Raw genomic sequence first — 18,706 nt, forward strand, 5'->3', positions numbered from 1 at the left:
GGCCTTAATCTCTTCGTTATTTTTTAGTTTGTTTTCTCACTGCACTCAGATAAACTTTGATGTGGAAAGCTTTTCTGTAGGTGATTCAGAGTGACAGATTATGACATGGGTGTTGTGTTAGTGCGTGAGTCTTATCAGTCTGTCAAAATTTGCATGTTGTGACCAGCTGAAGAGCCAAAACACTCACCTCTTGTGCAGTAGTGGCAAGTGATGGAGAGCTGTGAGCAACTCAGTTCTTCAGTAGTTCCTGAAAACAAGCAGTAAGTGGATTTTGCAAGACTGATATGTATGAGGATTTCCACATAGTCATTATGACATTTTATTTAAGATTAAACTCATCTTGGAACAACATTTTGAAACATAGCAGCTAGCTATTTCACTTAACTTGCCTAGTAAGTTTGGCAAGCGTCAGGGCCTGTGACGTTAAAATTTCAGAAGCAAGCTTTCTTAAGGGTACCTTACAGCTTCCAGAAATGGATTTAGTAAAAATCTGTCCCATATGATTTGTCTGTATTTAATGAAAAAAAAACCAAACTTTTTTTTCTGCCATTCTTGTATTTACTTTTCTCTGGTCTACCCTCTTCCCCTGATTTCTTCTTTTATTTTTTTTTTTTTTTTTCTTCCTCACTGTGTTTTTCGGATTTTACCAAAAGTAGTAGCCGAGGGACCAAATGACTTTAAAATGGGTCCAAAAGTTACCCCTCCTATCATAAAGAATTACTAAGCTAGTCCTGTGAGGAGCTGTTGATGGGAATAGATGTATAGTAAACTCTTGTGTCTGTACAGTAAAACCTTGCCCTGTATTTTAGCTTGTGCATGATAAGCAGTGATGAGATCAAGTTTTATTAACCAATTACTTGGTTGTGAGCTCCCAGTGTTTTACAGTTGATAAAATGTAGAGCAATTTAGAGTGGAATATCTTTGCATTCTGATAGAATTCCTTAAAGCAATTTAAATTTTGACACTTGACAAGATGCTTAATCACTCGTTAAAATGTGATACAGAATTCACACAGGTTTTTTGGTTTTAGAGGGTAAAATAGGGGGGATTTGTCATAGAAACCTCCTTACAAATTGCTAGGGGATCCTGCATGTTTGAGTCCTCATCCTCCCCAGAACTGATCACAAAGCATTAAAACCAGGCTGAATGAAGAAACCTTTTACCTTTTGTTCTAAAATAAGGATGACTTGGGAGTGACAGAAATACTGGCTATTGACACTGTTCTTTCTGTTTAGGCATTGATGTTGTTGTGCTAGACTTTCATGCCAATAGTTTATGAAAAACGCAAATAGTAAAGACTTTGTGGCTTCAAGTATACAGTAGATGTGAGTTAACAATCACTCAGGATAAACCAACATGTCAGAGTATTAATAGATTCCTAGTACTGGGGTGTGTCTGTGTGTTTCTGTGTGTCAGTGTTCAGTGATTCCTTTGAAAAAGACTTCTTACTGTTTTCTTGCAGGTAGTGAATACTTCTGGGTTGGATGTTGCGAGCTGGTTATTTACGGAAAAACACAGTATGATTAAACAGAATTGAGCCATTTAACATTTTTTTCCATATCAAAGATTCCAGGAGAAAGCTAGTAAAGATTTTTAATAATTAAATCAGATACTCTCAATAGGTTTTAGATTTACTATGGTAGCTTTTATTTGCTATAAAAAAAAAAAACAACAAAACAACCCAACAACTAAATTGAGGTACCCCATGCTGCATTTTTTTAAATTTGTAATTCCTGTACTTTGCAATGAACCTTTTGATCTGTTTTCATCCTTGTATGAATACAGGCTATGCTGTCAGTTTTACTAGCAAAAAGAGAACATTCTGCAAGGGTTAAAAGTTTATTTTCTTACTTTTTTCTGTCACACTAGGTTTGTTTCTCCAAACTAAGGTTTCTGAGGATTTTTACTACTTTAACATTATGTAATCTTATCTCTGTCGTAGAAGGAGTGTAAGCAGCAAGTAGCCCACTTCTTGTAGCAGGGAGGTGAGGCAAATAGCCATGGATTGGTGGTGGGAGCCCCTCTTTGCCAGGACAGCCCTGCGTGCTGGTACAACCCCCAAGATGTCTGAGATTCGGTACTGGTGAAGGACTAAACCAAACGGGTTTCTAATAAACCGTGACCTCTGCTGTATGCTGTCCTTTAACCTGAGACCAGGGAAAAATCTTCGTTCTTAGACCTGAAGATGGCACGTATCGAAGATCATGTTATTGGTGCATGTAGGCCATTATCTTAACTGTCTCACTGAGCTGGTTAATGCTGTTGACTTGTTGAAATGTGAAATGTAGTTACTATTGACTTTGTAAATACCTGCCAGAGATGAAATATAATTATTTTAAATCGTTGTAAATAGAGATGTATAAAACTTGACACAGTCTGCAATGCAGAAAAAAATTATATATATATAAATATATAAAGATGTTAAATAAATATTGTGCTGTTTCCGAATAGAAATAGTGACCTTGTGAATTGTGGGGTTTTTTAATTTGGTGGTTGGTTGGTTTTTATTTTGGGGTTGTTTGGGGGTTTTTTGCTTGTTTTTTTGTGCGTGGGTTGGGTTTGTTTTTTTTTTAATGTTTGTTTTTTTGGGGGTTGGTTTGTTTTTTGCTTGGTTGGTTTGGGGTTTGGTTTGGCTGAGGCTTAGGTTGATGGTGGTGTGGTGTGTAACGCAGGCCACATGCGCAGTTTAACAGCTCAGAGACACCACCCACCCCCCCCCCCCCCCCCGACGCCAGTGCACGGGCTGGGAGGCGGGAGGCAGCCGCTGGGGGCTGCGTGTGAGGAGTTAACTAGCCCCGGAGCGCTCATGGCAGCTGCTGTGGGGTGTCTGCGTCTAAAGCAGCGAGAGGCCGGGCCCGGACCGTCCGGGAGGCTTCACGTCGCTACGGCAACCCCTGCCGCCCGGCGGCGGCTGCGCGCATCGCTGGCAGCGGAAGTCCCGCCCTCTCTCCGCGCCCGCCGGCGGGCTGTGGCGGCAGAGAAGAAGGTCGCCCATTGGTGGAGGTTCAAAGGTCAGCTAAGGTGCGGAGGCGGTGCTCAGTGCCCGCCCCGCTCGCCCTCAGGGCGGCCGGTGTTTTCGCCCGTTGTCTGGCACGTGAGCCCGCTTCCGCCTCCTGCCGCCTCCGTCAGGGGGTGGCCGGGAGCCTGCGGGGAGGCGGTGGCACGGGGAGCGGGCCGGAGCCCGAGCCCCGGGCTCTCCGGAGGGCAGCGCGGTGAGGTGGGAGGGGGGCGGCTGGGGTGTGTTGGTTCTGACGGGCCTTGCGCCGCGCTACCGTGCTCGGTTGTGGCAGTCCCACCCCCCGGCGGCGGGGCTAGGTGGGCGCCACGTGACTGACCGCCATGAGGCGGCACCCTGGGAAGGGTCGCGTCGCCCTGGAGGTGAAGTTCGTGCCCGACGAGGAGGTGCTGAAACACATTGCTGACGACGCAGGTACGGCGCTGCCCGCTGCTCCTTGGACCCTGCGAGAGGAGTCCGAGCGGCCGCGGCTGCGAAGGGAGCCCTTCTCCAGTACGCGGGGTGGGTGAGCGCCTCTGGCGGGCTGCAAGGCAGGGTGAGGCCTTCAGCATCCTTCTCCTCCCACTGCCTTGTCTGCGGTTCATTTCTGTCCCCACTTGGAAAGGGGCATCTGCGGCAGCATGGCAAGTGTCTTCAGCTGGAGGTGGCGTAGATATTTGCTGTCGGTACTAGCGCCCCAACTCATTACACGTGTGTGTAATGACCTGGGAGAGGGGGTACAAACAGCCTGGCTAACTTCGCAACCCCTGAAGTGGTTAGACACAGAATAAAATAGGAATGAGGTTCGAGATAGTTGCTACAGGAGTCTTTTGCTGCAGTTTTGAGTACTTTTAAGGTTTTGGACCTCTGTGGAGATGCTTAAAATTGGTTGTGCAAGGCACAGGGCACCCATATCTTGAGTTTGCTGTTGGTCCTGCTTTGAACAGAAGGTCAGATAGATGGTCTCCAGAGGTCTCAGCCTAAGTTCTCACATGAGTGTACTGACAGCCTAGAGGCCAGTTCCTCACCACTTTTTCCCCTTTGCAAGGGAAGATGGGGGTGACAGATACCATCCCCTTTGCATGCACTTTGATACTTATATGTGTGAGTCCCTGTTATTTCTCTTCCAAACTATGGAAGCTGGGGTGTGTTGAAATGGGCATCTTGTCCGCATGGACTTGTAGGAGTGAGCTGCTGTGATAAAGGAGGGCCTGATGGCTGTAGAGCCAGCTGACCACAAGAGCACAGACTAGCTATTCTTTTACCAGGACATCTTTTCAGTGTTGTGTTTGTTTAGTGATTTGCAAAATAGGAACATGGTCTCTAAATGGGGTAACTGCATGCTATGGCAATAGAAGTAATAAAATATTAGGAGGTTAAAGCTTTTGTTGCAATCCTAGGCATTAAACTGCGGAAGGACAAGGCTCAGCCATCAGTCAGTGTGAAGAAATTTGTGAAGAAGCTTGAGAATATCTCAGATGATGAACCTCAGGAGATCCTAGAAGAGAAGGACTATGTTGCTGCTCTTGGAATATGTGCCCAAGGTATTAGGAGGGCAAACCTAACACAGCTGTGACTTTGGGAGATTCCTGTAGTGTCAGAGTTGCACAGTATTGATAAAATTGCCTTTGGGGCCTGTCCAGCTCTGTGCTTGTGGTAACAGGTAGAGGAGAGGATAGTGATTCTAGGATTTTGTTGTGCTATTGATTCATAACACCTGCAATATAAAGAGTCCTTTGAGCCAAATAGTAAAATGTTTCATTCCATCTTCTTGGGTTGGGAATACACCACTGCTTTTTAAATAGCTACAAGTAACATTTGTTTTCACAGATCCAGTAGGAAATGGCTCAAATGTAAGTGGTGGTGAGGTTTATTCCTTCAAGACTCCCAAACGCTCCAGCAGATTGGCAGAGCTGGGTATGTTTTCTTCTTCTTTCATTCTTGCTCTGGCTGTGATCTTTTTTTGTGTACTCTGTGATTTGTCTCTCCTGTTTATTCAAAATATATTGAAATACTTTGCACTATTTCAGTAGCTTTTATCTGGCTCTGAATCAGTCTTCCTCAGAAACAAAAGCACAGGGCTAAGGCAAAGCAATGGTCTGGTGAGGAAAACAGAAGGAAAAGTAGAAGCTTCTTAATGCCATCAGAATGGCATTTACATGCAGACTAAGGATGGCAGACATTTTATTTGTTTAACTTAGAGGGATATGAGAGTAACTCATCATGTAGCAAAGAGTCAAAAAAAATGGAGTATTAGTTTTGTGTGTCAGGGGATTTCTCCTACTCAGTGTCTGAGTGTGCTTGCTAGGCAAACTGTGGACTCAGGAGAAGCAAGTAAAAAGTGGCAATACAGAAAGGGTGAGCTGTTCTGTTTCAAAGAATATGCTTAAGCCCTGCTGCTGGTATGTTTCTTCTCACTTGAAGAGTCTGTGTGCCCAACGCCATCTGAACTTCATTAGTGTTTGGCTGTCACAGCTACTGATAGATCCCATGGAGGGTGATCCAAGGAAGAGAGAGGGGTCATCCATCTGTATCAGTGTGTAGAAAGTGGTGTCCGTAACTCCTTAGTTCTCTTCCCTTCTGCTGTGTCTTGGGAAGTTGTGTGTTTCTTACACCTCCTGCAGCAGGGTAGGTTTCACTGGTGCTCCGTCTTGGTGCCATGACTCAGTTTGGAAACTGAGGCAAGTCATACAATGGAAAGCTAGTTTTTTTGAGAGACTGGTAGCAGGATATGGGGGCCTTCCATTTCCAGATCAGTGATTCAAGTTCTGCTTTTGCTGTTAAGTAGTAAAAAGAGGCTGGTAGAATACAAGAACCCACATCCTAGGGAACTGATGTGTTTACTATACCTGATGCTTTACCAAGTCCAGTTCAGCAGTTCTAAAGGACTTAGTGAGCTTGACCTCATTGTTCTGATTCAAAGACTTGTGGTCTCCCAGGGAGTTAAGTGTACTTTGCCATTGCTGCAGCTATACTTTTAAAATTAATTAACTGAGGAGTTCAGTCTTTGAAAAACCTTTGTCAAGGATTACATGCACCATTAAGGTTAGAAAAAAAAAAAAGATGGAAGTATCTGGTGCACTTCCTGACATAGCTAAGAAATTAATACTTAGAGAGTGTTTCAGGTATATGGCTGGCCTGTATTCATGGCTGACTAGCCAGAGCTGGGAGTTTTGTACCTGATATGAAACTTCTTCCCTTCCCCCTATTTCCTACAGCCTCTGAATTAGCCCAGACACCGGGACAGAGTGTTGCACCTGATCACTCCAAGTGCCCTGATAAGACAGCCAAAGCCCCTCAAAACACCCGTAAGTTCTGTGATGCTTTGCGGAACTGAAGCTGAGCAGATGGGGGTTATGTTTCTGTTTGGGTAGTAGAGTGGATGCTTGAGTGCCAGCTTCTGTCATGCTTGAGTATTCTACTCAGCTCACCATAGTAGACTGAACTGTTCAGTATGCATGGCCTTGGGCTCACCTGGGTGTCAAATCTTTTATTCTATCTTGGTGGTGTTGAGAAAACAGGAACTCTTCTGTTGCTGTGACACTTAATGATTTCCTCTGTGTTCAACGGAAATGCTTGCAGTTAAGAGAGTTATGAGCTGGGCTGAGGTGTTGAGCACAAAAATGGTAGGATTGTGTGGGTGTTCATGTGTAAATTCATGTTTTATTATATAATATTCAAGCACCCAATGCTGCAGGGAGAAATACAGGTAGGAAAAGTCAGTGCAGGTCAGCCGGCAAGAGCGTATTACTTTGTGCTCAGAAATTGAGTCTGATGTGCTCAGGGAAAGGACATTAGCTCATTTTTCAGCCTCTTCCCTCCTGCTGATGGCTTCCCAAAGTTCTGACCAGAATTAAAAGCTGCCTTTTGTGGTAATAACATTGACTGTCTTTGTTCTGTCTTTGCCTACCTGTGAGGAACTAGAAGCTTCCCTCACAGGATTCACCACCCATGAAGCTGATATTCTGGCACAGTGTATCTTTGAATAGTGAATGTCTGTTTTTCTAATGGACCATTTTGTGCCACTGTTGAAAATACCCAGTATTCTGAACAATGCTGTTTCTTCCTTTGCAGAACGCTCAAGCAGAGTGCAGCAGAGGGTGAGTTATGACTCTGCCTTTCTTGGGGGATTTTTGTTTTTATTTTGGCTTTTTGTGTTGTGTTGGTTTGGTTTTTGGTTGTTTGGGTTGATTTGTTTTGGGAGTTTTTTGGGGTTGTGGTTTTTTGTTTTTATATATTTTACAACTTGAACTGGCCAATTACTACAGTTCTGGAAAGGAAGGACAGTACAAATTTCTCTCCTAATCCATCTGGACAGGAGAAATCAAGTGAGAACCAGAGCTACCATTATTCGGGATTATGGGATTTAGAGTCAGTGGGTGAATAGCGGGTTTGATTAGCATGGGTGGAGACAACTTCCTTGTACCACACAAATGAGGATGTTAGACAACCACTTAAACTCTTAGCTTTCCAATTTTTCATCAAACGAAGAAACAGCCTTAATTATAAGGAATAGCATTAGAACAGGAATTCAGGAACTGTGGTGTTGCTGAGTTTCTTTAGCATTGTTTTATAAAAAATAAGTTGTGATAATGAGGGGAGATGTAAGTTGATGTTGTCTTTTGTGATGCTACAGAGAGATACAGTCCAGAATTGCCAGTTGTGGTGGTTATGAGGAGGGTGCTGTGAAACACTTGGCTTTCTAAAATGGTATAGCATCATACTAGAAATGTGTGCACAGCTTTTTCTGGTATAAAGTTCCAGGATGAGATAGGCCTGTAAGAGATGCTGTTTTGGTATGGCATTCATTCCTTGATGATTCGATATCTACCTTGATAAGTTTAACAAAAATGTTTCCTAAGTATTGCAGACTTGATCTGGTGCCTGAGTTAGACATATGCTTTAAACTTATGTAAGGAAGATGTGCCACTACAACTTGATGAACCCAGGCAGCTTGGGTTCCCTTTGCTGTGCTTCTGGGCTTAGTATTCTAAGTGGTCTTCTGTCATTCTCGTAGTTGTTTTCATAGTGGACTTCCCAATGACTTTGAGTAGACAGTGTGCCCTCCTCTAACTCTGAATGGCAAAAACAAAAGAACTCTCCATACTTACTGCCTCTGCTTTCCCAGTTTATTGTGGACTGAAATAGCTTGGAAATATAGCCAGCTTCTACTCCTTGCTTGGCAGAGGGCTGTTTTGAGGAGGTATATGTTTCTTCTTCTAATGAATGTTTTTTCTTTGCTGTTACAGAATAAAAAGAAAGAATTTGTGTCTACCACACCTTATAGACTCAGGAAGAGGCTAACAGGTAAAGAGCAACCTTTGCAGTCAGTCCCATAACCGGTGAGGCACTGTGTTCATAGGATAGTGTTTCTCCTGTTGTAAAAATCTGATTCATCCTGCAGAGAGTGTAGAAATGTCCTTAAGGAAATCTGTGTAGACCTTTTTCCTACCACAGATTGCTGCTTAGGTAACGGGTGGGAGGATTAGAAGCACCAAATCACTGAACTTCAGTAACATGATCAAAAGAGACAAAATTCTCAGTAACTAACCTGTGCTGACACTTGCCCAATTGGTTGGTTAATGCAGTTGTCTGGCAATTGCTTGAACCAAGTTATAAAACTTTTTTATGATGGCTGGAACATTCATGGTAAAGTATTTTGCATATGTGGTTGGTTATATATGCTCAGAATGAATGTAGAGAAGAGTTTAGTGTGGGGTGTTTCTAGTTCTTTTGTGTTGAGAGACCGAGACTGAGCCAGATTCTGCCTGTGCTCTTCAATCAACACTGCTAACAGAGCTCTTTTACAAAACCTTTTTTGCACTCAGCTTGCATGGTTGGCATTTGGGAAAACTGACATGAGATGCTAAGAGAAACAGGGACTCCCACTGTCCGTTTTTAGTAACTTTTTATGGTAGGGTTATGTTTCTTAATGGGTATCAAGGAGCAAGGTTTACTAAACAATAAATTGTAAGCCTAGAACTGGGAAAGAAATGACTGTGTATGTTTGCAGTCTTCTTAAGCATTTATTTTAATTTTCTGTGAAATATATTTAAGCATCATATGCTTGAAAAACATCTAGAGAATGTGTGTGAATGAGAAAGGTGGTGCAAAATGTGTTCTGTCTAAGAAGTCGTTGCTAGCTTTTAACTGTAAATTTATGCTCTAGCTCCAGTTCCCTATTTAGAAAGTGAGAGTGAATATTCTTCTTCCTGCTCAGAGGAGGAGGATGAAGAAGACCAAAAAGAAGACAACACTGTTTCATCAGGTCAAAAGACCCCAGAAAAAATGAAGGCAGCATCTACGCCTCCTCCCAGCAACACCCTAGCCAAAAAAAATAAGGAGAACAAGATGGTAAGTATACAGAAAATACACCCCTAAGCCAGCAAACATGAGGGAATGTTTAGTGACAATAAGATGTGGGTGACCACACCTAACTAGGGAGGAACTGCTAGATTCATTTCAAATGTAACCAGCTGGACTGGCTTTTGCTGTACTTCTGAGCAATGCCTGTTGGACAGGCATCATGAGAGCCTGTGGGCTAGTCTGGTCTCTATCCTTAATAGCTCCAGAAGGAGAAGTTCTAAGATGTCCACAAAGCAGGAGACCCTGTACTGAGAAATGATGAAAAAGGTGACTCCTATAGCACCAAAAGAAACACATACTACTTTCTGGCTTAGTGTTACGTTCTCTCAGAATCTCCTCTGTGTCTTCAGAAAGAACCACCTGACTGTTGGCTTTGGCAGAATGCCACTGTAGAAACCATTTTTGCAAATATCTGCTGGCTTTCTATTCATCCTTGATCGATGTCTCATATTGGCCATCTTCAAACGTGTTTGTGGGTGCAAAGGGAGAGGGGTAACTTGATAGCAGAAGGAGTGTGGCTGATCTTGCCATCCCTTTTTAGAGCAACCTGGTGGAGGAATACTTTGAAGCTCACAGTAGTTCCAAAGTGCTCACTTCAGACCGAACGCTGCAGAAGTTGCGGAGAAGAAAATTGAGTCAGGTACACTTTATAATGAATCTCACAACTCTTGGAGCTTCTGCTTTCTTTGAATATTTCCCTCATCCAAATTTCCTAATATTGCTGTTTTCACTTTATTTCTGCTGATTACATTGTTGGTGGTAACACTGATTTAGGTAGCATTTTAAACATTATTTCTCCTCTGCTGCTCTGAGCAGGGACAGGGCCCAGTTGTTTCAACCTGAGACACTATTGAAATGCACTTGCAAAGTGAGCAGATAGTTGAAAGCTGCAGTTACTGGCTGGGCTTATACCACAACACCAGAGCAAGTTAAAATTTGTTTTTGAGGAGGAGAAGAGGGAGAAGCAAAGTGGCAGAGGCCTGCACTAAAAATTGTCGCCATTAACAAAAGCATTTTTGTTAGTGAAGTGCTTAGGGAAATTACAAGCTGTATTGACTGTTGACGTGTAGAGGAAATGGAGAGAGCGCTTTTTATCTGAGCATTATTGAGTCAAGCCACATGCAGGACTAGGAGAGTTCTAAATGTCACCTAGTTTGTGAAATGCATTCTGTCTCCTTCCGATTTCTAGAAGACAGGAATGGTCTAATTGTGGTAATTGAATTACTGTATTATTTTTCATATGCAGCTTTTACAAGACAGTTCAAAGTAAGCAGCTGTACCCTACAGAGATAGGTACACAAGAACAGGTGCCGGGGAAGTACGTAAAATACTTGGAGCTCTGGTGTCTGTGACTGCTTTTTGCATCCATCTGTGTTTTAAAAGGTGGCATATATGCAGGTTGCCTGATGTCTCTTGTCTGGAACTGCTATCCAGAGAAACATCTGGATTCTTTTGTAACAGCCTTGGAAGGAAATCAAGTATTAAATCTGCTGTCTCTGAAGAAATTGAAAGCTTTGCAGTTCTGTCAGTGCTATGTTTGTCTGATACATTGCAGCTGTCTTTGTGTTCTTTCCAGAGTAAACTATCTTCTACTGAAAGAGAGTGGAAAGCAAAACTGTTAAAAATGAAGAGGAAGGGAGGCCAGTGTAGATTTAATGTCATTTGTCATGCTACTATGCTGTTGAAACATCAACATCCCAGCATACCTTTAAAGCTGAATTAATCCTTTGATTCTTTATGTTTTTGAAATAATACTTTTTCTACGATTGGCTGTCAGTTGCAAATGATTTCTTTTCTTTCTTTATTTTTTAAGATGACGTTTGTGAGCATTCTCTTGTAGGGACAAACACCTGAACCATTGCTAAGCATGTTGATTGGAGCCCTTGCTCCTGTGAGCAGGGTTGTGATGTTGGTATCTTCCTGGTACAGCACTGGGTTCTGTGTAAGCTCTGAGTATTGTCCATTATTTCAGTAGTGGTTTTCCCATACTCAGTAGGAAGAGCTAAAACACAGTTTGATACCAGTTCTAGTCCTAGCCTGGCTGCTGTTTCCCATTAAACAACTTTGTTATCTGCTTTGTTTCTCCAGTAGCAAAACTGTGCTTAGAGGGGTCTTCATGGGTGGAAAAAAAAAAATTCCAAACCAGCATGGATTGAGTGCACTGTCAATGAACAATATTCTGCTTCCTAGCTAGAGAGCATAGTAGATGGGTATTTGTAAGGAGCCCAGGTTCATGTCTTGTGTTTTCTCCACTTTAACTGACTGTCATCTTACCTCTTTCATAACACAGCAAACACTGCATGACCTTTTGAAGAAAGCTCCCCTTGCCTATGCTGCTGAAATCGAAGAGCTAAACCAGCTACATGAATCCCTGTTTTCCAAGTGGATGCTGCAATTACAGTAAGTATCCAATGCAAATCACTGAAGAAGCCTCATAAAAAGGCACTACCAGTAAACTTACACTCATGTCAGCAGCATTCTGTGGATGAGTTGTGGTGCAACTCTTTCTTTGATTGATTGCTTGAAATTAAAATTAGGTGACATCAATTTAGTAGAGTGTTTCCTATAAACCAAATCATACCTGACTAACTCCTCATGTCTGAAGTGACGTGAGGTTGCTTTCTGTCTGGCTGGTTGGCCTGTGCCTCTGTAAACCAAGATAAGCGGGTGTTCACAAACAGGGAACATGAATAAAGAGTAAATGGGGAACATGACTAATGCAACTAGTGTCCTTTGTAAACAGTTTTGCTTACAGCAGTGTCATCAGTTTCTTCAGTGTGTGGCTATCCCCAGTGGTGTAGCAGTTACCTTTGAATGCCTACAATACCTAAGGATCTAGGCATGAAGAAACCTTAGCAGTATAATTTTTATCTGGCTTTGTGTGTATCTTTGTGGGAAGGAGAAAAGACCAAGCATCCAGGAAAGTGAATGGGAACTGTAGAGATCTGTCAGATGCTGGAGCACCTTTGAGAAGGCAGGCCACCAAATCTGAAGTTCTGAGTCACGAGCAGATGTTGGTGAGGAGAGAAAGCCTCTTTGAAGCTTTGCAGGAGAGTGGATGGAACATAAAGAAATTTGTGGTCCATGGGGAGTAACAGAGCATATGAAAAACAAATTAGCTTTGAAAGTTGGAGAGTTGCAAGAGGAGGAGTTCTCTGGCTTGGTGATCTGGACAAATGGTTAGAGATGTATGTGGCAGGGCAGGAGGAACAAATCCATAGATGATACTGAAGTCAGTAACAGTTGTTGAACACATTACCTTTGCCCAGTGGTGTTTGAGTGACCTGATACACTTCTTTTTGGTCCTGATACTCTTCTTTCTGATTTATGACAGATTGATATTATTGAGATGATAGATTTCCTGCTTCTCAAAAATAAACAAAGCTTTGTGATTCCCTAGCATATTCTCTTTATGCTTACCTGCCTTTTTCTCTGTGGAACAATTACGATCAGAAAGAGATACGAGAACTGTTTAATTTTGCTTTGAAATTGTGCTTGTGGATGAGAGTAGAAAACCCCTGTGAAGACTTGCTTATCTTCTAGTAATTTCTGTGACTCATGGTAAGCATTGAATATAATCACTGGGGAGGGGTGAATGAAGGCAAGCCTGGAGCTGTGTCCTGGTTTCTGCTGGAGGAAAGATAATTTTCTTTCTAGTAGCTGGTGCTATGTTTTAATTTTAATATGAGAGTAATGCTGATTAGCGTAACGCCAGTGTTTTACTTGTTGCTAAGTAGTGCTTACCCTGCTCAAGGACTTTTCAGTCTCTCATGCTCTGCCAGTGAGCAAACTGGCCAAAAGGATATTCCATACCGTAGAATGTCATGCTCAATATATAAGCTGGGGAGAGTTGGCCAGGGAGGGCCATTTGCTCCTCGGGGACTGGCTAGGCATTGGTTGGTGGGTGGTGAGCAATTGTATTGTGCATCACTTGGGGTTTACTTGTTTTATTCTCCTCTCTCTTGATTTTTTTATTGTTATTATTATATTTTACTTTATTTCAATTATTAAACTGTTCTTACCTCAGCCCATGGGGTGTTAACTTTTTCTCCAGTTCTCCTCCCCATCCCATGGCAGGGGGTGTGAGTGAATGGCTGCTTTGTACTCATTTGCTAGCTGAGGTTAAACCATGACAAGTTGATGAAATACGAAATTTTGAGAGGCAAGACTGCAGTGGATTATTTTGCTTAATGAATGTATGAACCTAAAGAGGGACTTGTACTTTTTTGATTCAGTGTATTTGCTCACATTTCTTCAGCTTGGGTTTCAATATTGTGCTTTATGGACTGGGCTCCAAGCGTGATTTGTTAGAGAAGTTTCGTACCTCCCTGCTCCAGGATTCTGTTCACCTTGTGGTTAATGGATACTTTCCCAGCATCACTGTGAGATCTGTAAGTGTGTGAAAAGTGTATGGGTTTATCTGATCATCCTGTGTTACAAATACCTCTGAACTCCTCCAATGTAAAATGTTAAGGAAACCTGCTGCATCCTATAACAGCAGACTCTTGCATAAAGAACAGTTCCTCTCTCTCTTTTGAGAGTTTAAAGAAATTGGCCCATCCATTTTCCAAGGAACTGCATTAACTCCCATCATTAATAGATGGGACTAACAAGATACTCATTAATAAATATTTATTAGTCTAAAGCCTTACTTTATGTCACTGTTTTGAAAATGGGTAGAAATTTTTGGTATATATTGACTGTTTGGGGGATTTGATGGCAAAAATCCAGTTACCTCCCTCCATGACAGTCAGGGGCTCAGTTTCAGATTTTCTGCACAAGGTCCTTCGGTGCCAGAGCCCTTCAGAACGGACTGTTGTTTTCTTTTTCAGATTCTCAACTCCATCACAGAGGAGGTACTGGACCATACAGGGACATTCCGCAGCCCCCTTGACCAACTTGACTTCATCATTGAAAGGTTTAAAGAAGGTAAAGCAACTAACCTTATACGTAAAAATGTTAGAGTCCACTTACTGTTAGGAGGACCTGGATATATTCAGGAAGAATATTTTTCATGCGTGCAGTCAGTTTCTTATAGCTAGTATATATTTTTGCTTGTAATTTCTGCCACGTACATGAAAACACATATGCACCAGGAATATAAGTGTACATGATCCCAAGCATTACCTTATCCAGCGTTTCACACATTAAGTTCTCTAGAAGGGGAAGGAGAAAGGCACAAGTATTCCAACAAGACAGAGGCTCCTCAACCCTATGGAGGAGCCATAAATGATAATAATAAACTGAAATTATCACCTCCCTTGCATTTAGCATGGTGCATTTTTGCCTTATTTACATAATGCTTCTGTAGCCATGTGTTTGCTGGTGCAAGACAGGATAGGTGAACTCCAGCTACATGAGGAAAGATGGTTCGTAGTGGCTGCTTGAGGACCTGATACAAATCTTGCTGAAATCAACAGAACAAAGAACTTGCAGTTTGCAGTGACTGTTGCTGACCGATATCAAGTCCTTTGAGCTCCTCTGGAAAAACATGGCCTGAGGGTCTTCCCATAGATTTCAATATAGGCTGGATTAAGGCTTTAATGTGCATGGTTTATTCATTTAAATTTAATGTATGCAAATACTGGCATTAAGATGAAATAAAGGTCAGAAGTGTTGTACAAACATTGAGTTCAAAAGCCAGATGAAACTGGTATTGCCACGCAGAATGCTTGCCGAATTGTTTTTGAATGTCTGTTTCACTGCTTATGCATACATACAGAAATTGCTAGGGGATCTGAATTGTGCATGTTGTGGGTGTTTTAAGTATTTACATTCTGATTTCCATCATTACCTTATGAGCATTTCAGGTGGGACTAAGTGAAAAAGACTGGTTGATGGCGGTACCCACCTGAATCTACATAAATCAGTCTTGTGTAGTACACTATAGCTGATCTGACTGGGAGTCTGAGGAACTTTCAGCTTCCATTGGCAGCTGAGTTATGTATTCATTTGCATAAAAGCTGTCTACTGTTCCAGAATTGTTTCTGGACTCAGAAAACAGCTGTTCCCAGGGATAAGTACCACAGCAACAAGCAAGCTGGAAATTTTAACTTCTACCATTTGCATTATCTAAGCTAAGTCTTTGTAACTTCCTTTGAGGACTTAGGGGGCAAGATTTCCAATGAAGTTTATATGCTTTGGATCCAAGCCTAATTAGAAAATGCATTTGCATTGTGTGAGGAGGATCGTAAAGGTCCCAGTCGTGTAACTCAAAAGGAGTTGAACAAACTCTGCTTAGACTTCCATCCAAAAATACATTTGAATGACCTTGAATTGCAGGACTAAAAGTCATAGCTAAAAGGACAATTTCTGGTAAAAGCCACAAGCAAGTGGAAAGTGGATTTTGCAGTTTAGGCTTAAAGAGAAGAGCTTAAACTGAAAAAAGAAAGGTAGGTGTGATAAAAACTGTGATACACTGAACTGAGAAATTTTAAGTGCTCAGAAACATCAAGTGTGGGATAGAGATCAAAGCAAGCTGTACAAGGAAAGTGATTTAATATTGGAGTGATGAATATGGAGCCTGATGGAATAGACTATCCTAGGCTGTACTGCAAATAGGAAACCACTTAGTGTGCAATTTCTTTTATTGGTTCTCTGCTGGTTTTTCTGATCTTGCAGATTCATCTTTAGAGCTCTATGTCCTCATTCATAACCTGGACAGCCAGATGTTGAGAGGAGAAAGAAGTCAGCAGATCCTTGCACAGTTATCCTCTTTGCCTAGCATTTACCTCATGGCCTCTGTTGATCACATCAATGCTCCTCTCAGTAAGTCCCCTTGGGCCTGATGTAGCGAAGAGAGAAGAATCTGTGTTTATGCAGCTGCCAAGCCTGTTTCATAAGCTCATGTATTACTGTTGATGTGTAAAATGATCTCGTGGTGTATGTTTGTGTGGTGGTAGCAGCTAGAAGACCCAATTGGAACTGTGGCTGTATTGAATCAAAACTGTAGAAAGATACTAAGAATTACCAATCACTGTTCATAATATACAAACAGACTTCAAGCTTCTGGTACCCTCTGATTTAGGGACTTACTGAAATGGAGATGAGATGTTATGTCCATCATTTCATCTGAACAATTTTGTTTGTCAGCCAGAAACTCTTTGCACACTGCTGACTCTGGAAGGATTGACAATACATCATAGCATGTATGAATGTATGTATGTAGAATGTATGATGATAGAATGTATAGTACAGTCATAATTCTAAATTCTAACCAAACAGACTGGTTTGGGTTGAAAAGGACCTTGAAGATCATCCAGTTCCAAGCCCCCTGCCATAGGCAGGGACACCTTCCACTAGACCAGGTCACTTAAAGCCCTGTCCAGCCTGGCCTTGAACACTGCCAGGGATGGGGCAGCCATAGCTTCCCTGTGCAACCTGTGCCAGCGCCTCAGCACCCTCACAGTAAAGTATTTCCTAATACCTAATCTAAATCTCCCCTCTGTCAGTTTAAAGCCATTACGCCATGTACTGTCACTACATGCCCTTGTAAAAAGTCCCTCTCCAGGTTTCTTGTAGGCCCCTTTTACATACTGCAAGGCTGCTATAAGGTGTCCTTGGAGCCCAGCTCTCTCAGCCTGTCTTCATAGGAGAGGTGCTCCAGCCCTTTGATCATCTTGAAGCTGGCATGAAAAAGGGATGTATACAGATGTTTGGTTGCAGAGAATTTTTCTTGCATGAACTGCTAGTATCTGGGTGTATGTACAGTGAATTTCAGAAGGATACATTGTTTTCTTAATCCTACAGTAGAACTTGCTTATTTAACATCTTAGAAAAGCTAAATCTCTGAATTCAGTCTGCTCTTTTTTTTTTCTGTCTAGTGTGGGATCAGGCAAAACTAAGCCTCTACAACTGGCTTTGGTATGAGACAACAACATTTAGTCCATATGTGGAAGAAACATCTTATGAGAACTCTCTTTTAGTACAGCAATCTGGATCTTTGGCTTTGAGCTCCTTAACACATGTCCTGCGCAGTCTCACTCTCAATGCCAGGTAAGACACTGTTACACTTCAGGGTAGCACTTGCTGAGGATCCAGTCCTTGCTAGGTTACGCTGATCTGTAATTGCCAGGAGGCAGTCCCTGTTTTCTGACAGCAGTGTTCAAGATGAAGATGGTAGGACTGAGTTCTAATTGATTGGTTATTTTAAATGAACAGTATTTGGATAGCAAATAGTGTCAGGATCCATAACCAGGACTTTGTACTTGAGGGAAAAATAAGTTAGTATTTTCTGTTGAGGGTGTGGGAGAGTTGTGCTTGTTGATTTTGTTTGGGTTTGGTTTTTGGGTTCAGTTTTTTTTCCTTTTGATTTTCCCCTTCTTTCTCTTAGGGGGATATTCAGATTGCTTGCTCAGTACCAGCTGGAGAACAAAGACAACCCATCTTATCCAGGTATGTACTCACCTTTTCTTATCTGTTCGGATGTTGCCATTGTCAGCTCAGTCATAGCAGCACTGGCTTTTGATATGCATTGTATGTCACCAACAACAGAAATGCTGTAACTGCTGACTCGGTGAGACATAGTGGCATAGACTCTTTCTAGTCGTCCTGTGTCTGAATGACAGGAAATCAGTAGACTGGCTGGTTCTGGAGGACCTCCTCTTACTGGTGTCTGCTTTGATGTTTAGACATGAACGAGACAATTCATGGGGGACTGTGAAGTTAAAGCATTAAAATAAAGGAAGAAAATGAATTTGCCTAACTAGCACATAAAAGACCAGGGAAAGGCAGGAGATTCTGTTCAGGTGCTGCTATATGAGTTCTCATGTGTCCCTGCTTTCTAGGTACACGTGGAATATTCTGTCACTGTCTCTAAGAGGTGCTGCAGGGGATATGAATAACATGTTAATAGTAAAGAAAGTTGGAAGTTAGATAGAAGAGCTGGAAATTAAGAGAGATTAACCTTGTTGGGAAGTGCATTTAAAGTGCTACTAAAATGCCATTAGGCAAACGGGGTGACTGAAATGTTAATTCATCTGTTTTCCATTGATTACTAAAATATTAGGTTGACTGTGTACTTGAAAGAAGTGATGTTACTGTAGCCAGTGCAGTCTAAGCCAACGGAAGATTTGTAGGAGGAAACTATATATTGTTACACAAAAAATCTGTGAATCTTACCACTTCGGTTTCTTGTTCTTGCCTTTTTATATCTCCAGGACTGTCTTTCCAAGACTTCTATCAGCAGTGTCGGGAGGCTTTCCTTGTGAACAGTGACCTGACACTCAGGGCACAGCTGACAGAATTCAGGGACCACAAACTCATCCGGACCAAGCGGGTGAGTTGGGGGAAAAAAGATAATTCTGGATATTCTGTCACCTTAAACAAAAAGAAAAGGTGCTTACT

The 18,706-nt window shown here is 42.1% G+C and overlaps 1 protein-coding gene across 3 annotated transcripts in view; it reads left to right on the plus strand.

Annotated features, from left to right (window-relative positions):
• The window catches only part of LOC133270844 (hyccin 2), a 55,204-nt gene that overhangs the window by 34,073 nt on the left and 2,425 nt on the right, over positions 1 to 18,706 (plus strand). For 2 of the 3 annotated variants that reach the window (XR_009743940.1, XM_061456417.1), the window contains exons 1-15: positions 3,338 to 3,430; positions 4,396 to 4,539; positions 4,826 to 4,912; positions 6,214 to 6,303; positions 7,070 to 7,095; positions 8,245 to 8,302; positions 9,165 to 9,349; positions 9,903 to 10,001; positions 11,652 to 11,761; positions 13,620 to 13,752; positions 14,194 to 14,290; positions 15,983 to 16,129; positions 17,185 to 17,356; positions 17,694 to 17,755; positions 18,520 to 18,638. Coding sequence is in view for 2 of the 3 variants with exons in the window: in XM_061456417.1 (XP_061312401.1) it covers positions 3,340 to 3,430; positions 4,396 to 4,539; positions 4,826 to 4,912; positions 6,214 to 6,303; positions 7,070 to 7,095; positions 8,245 to 8,302; positions 9,165 to 9,349; positions 9,903 to 10,001; positions 11,652 to 11,761; positions 13,620 to 13,752; positions 14,194 to 14,290; positions 15,983 to 16,129; positions 17,185 to 17,356; positions 17,694 to 17,755; positions 18,520 to 18,638 (1,620 nt within the window). In the remaining variant the exon portion in view is untranslated. Of the gene's footprint in view, positions 1 to 3,337; positions 3,431 to 4,395; positions 4,540 to 4,825; positions 4,913 to 6,213; positions 6,304 to 7,069; positions 7,096 to 8,244; positions 8,303 to 9,164; positions 9,350 to 9,902; positions 10,002 to 11,651; positions 11,762 to 13,619; positions 13,753 to 14,193; positions 14,291 to 15,982; positions 16,130 to 17,184; positions 17,357 to 17,693; positions 17,756 to 18,519; positions 18,639 to 18,706 lie in introns of those variants that run through there. The other variant, XM_061456439.1, reaches the window with a different exon arrangement.

The sequence above is a fragment of the Pezoporus flaviventris genome, unplaced genomic scaffold (genome assembly GCF_033815535.1).
Source record: "Pezoporus flaviventris isolate CSIRO_AGI_PZ_B2104156 unplaced genomic scaffold, CSIRO_AGI_Pfla_v1 ptg000001l, whole genome shotgun sequence".
NCBI classification, from domain to species: Eukaryota; Metazoa; Chordata; class Aves; order Psittaciformes; family Psittacidae; genus Pezoporus; species Pezoporus flaviventris.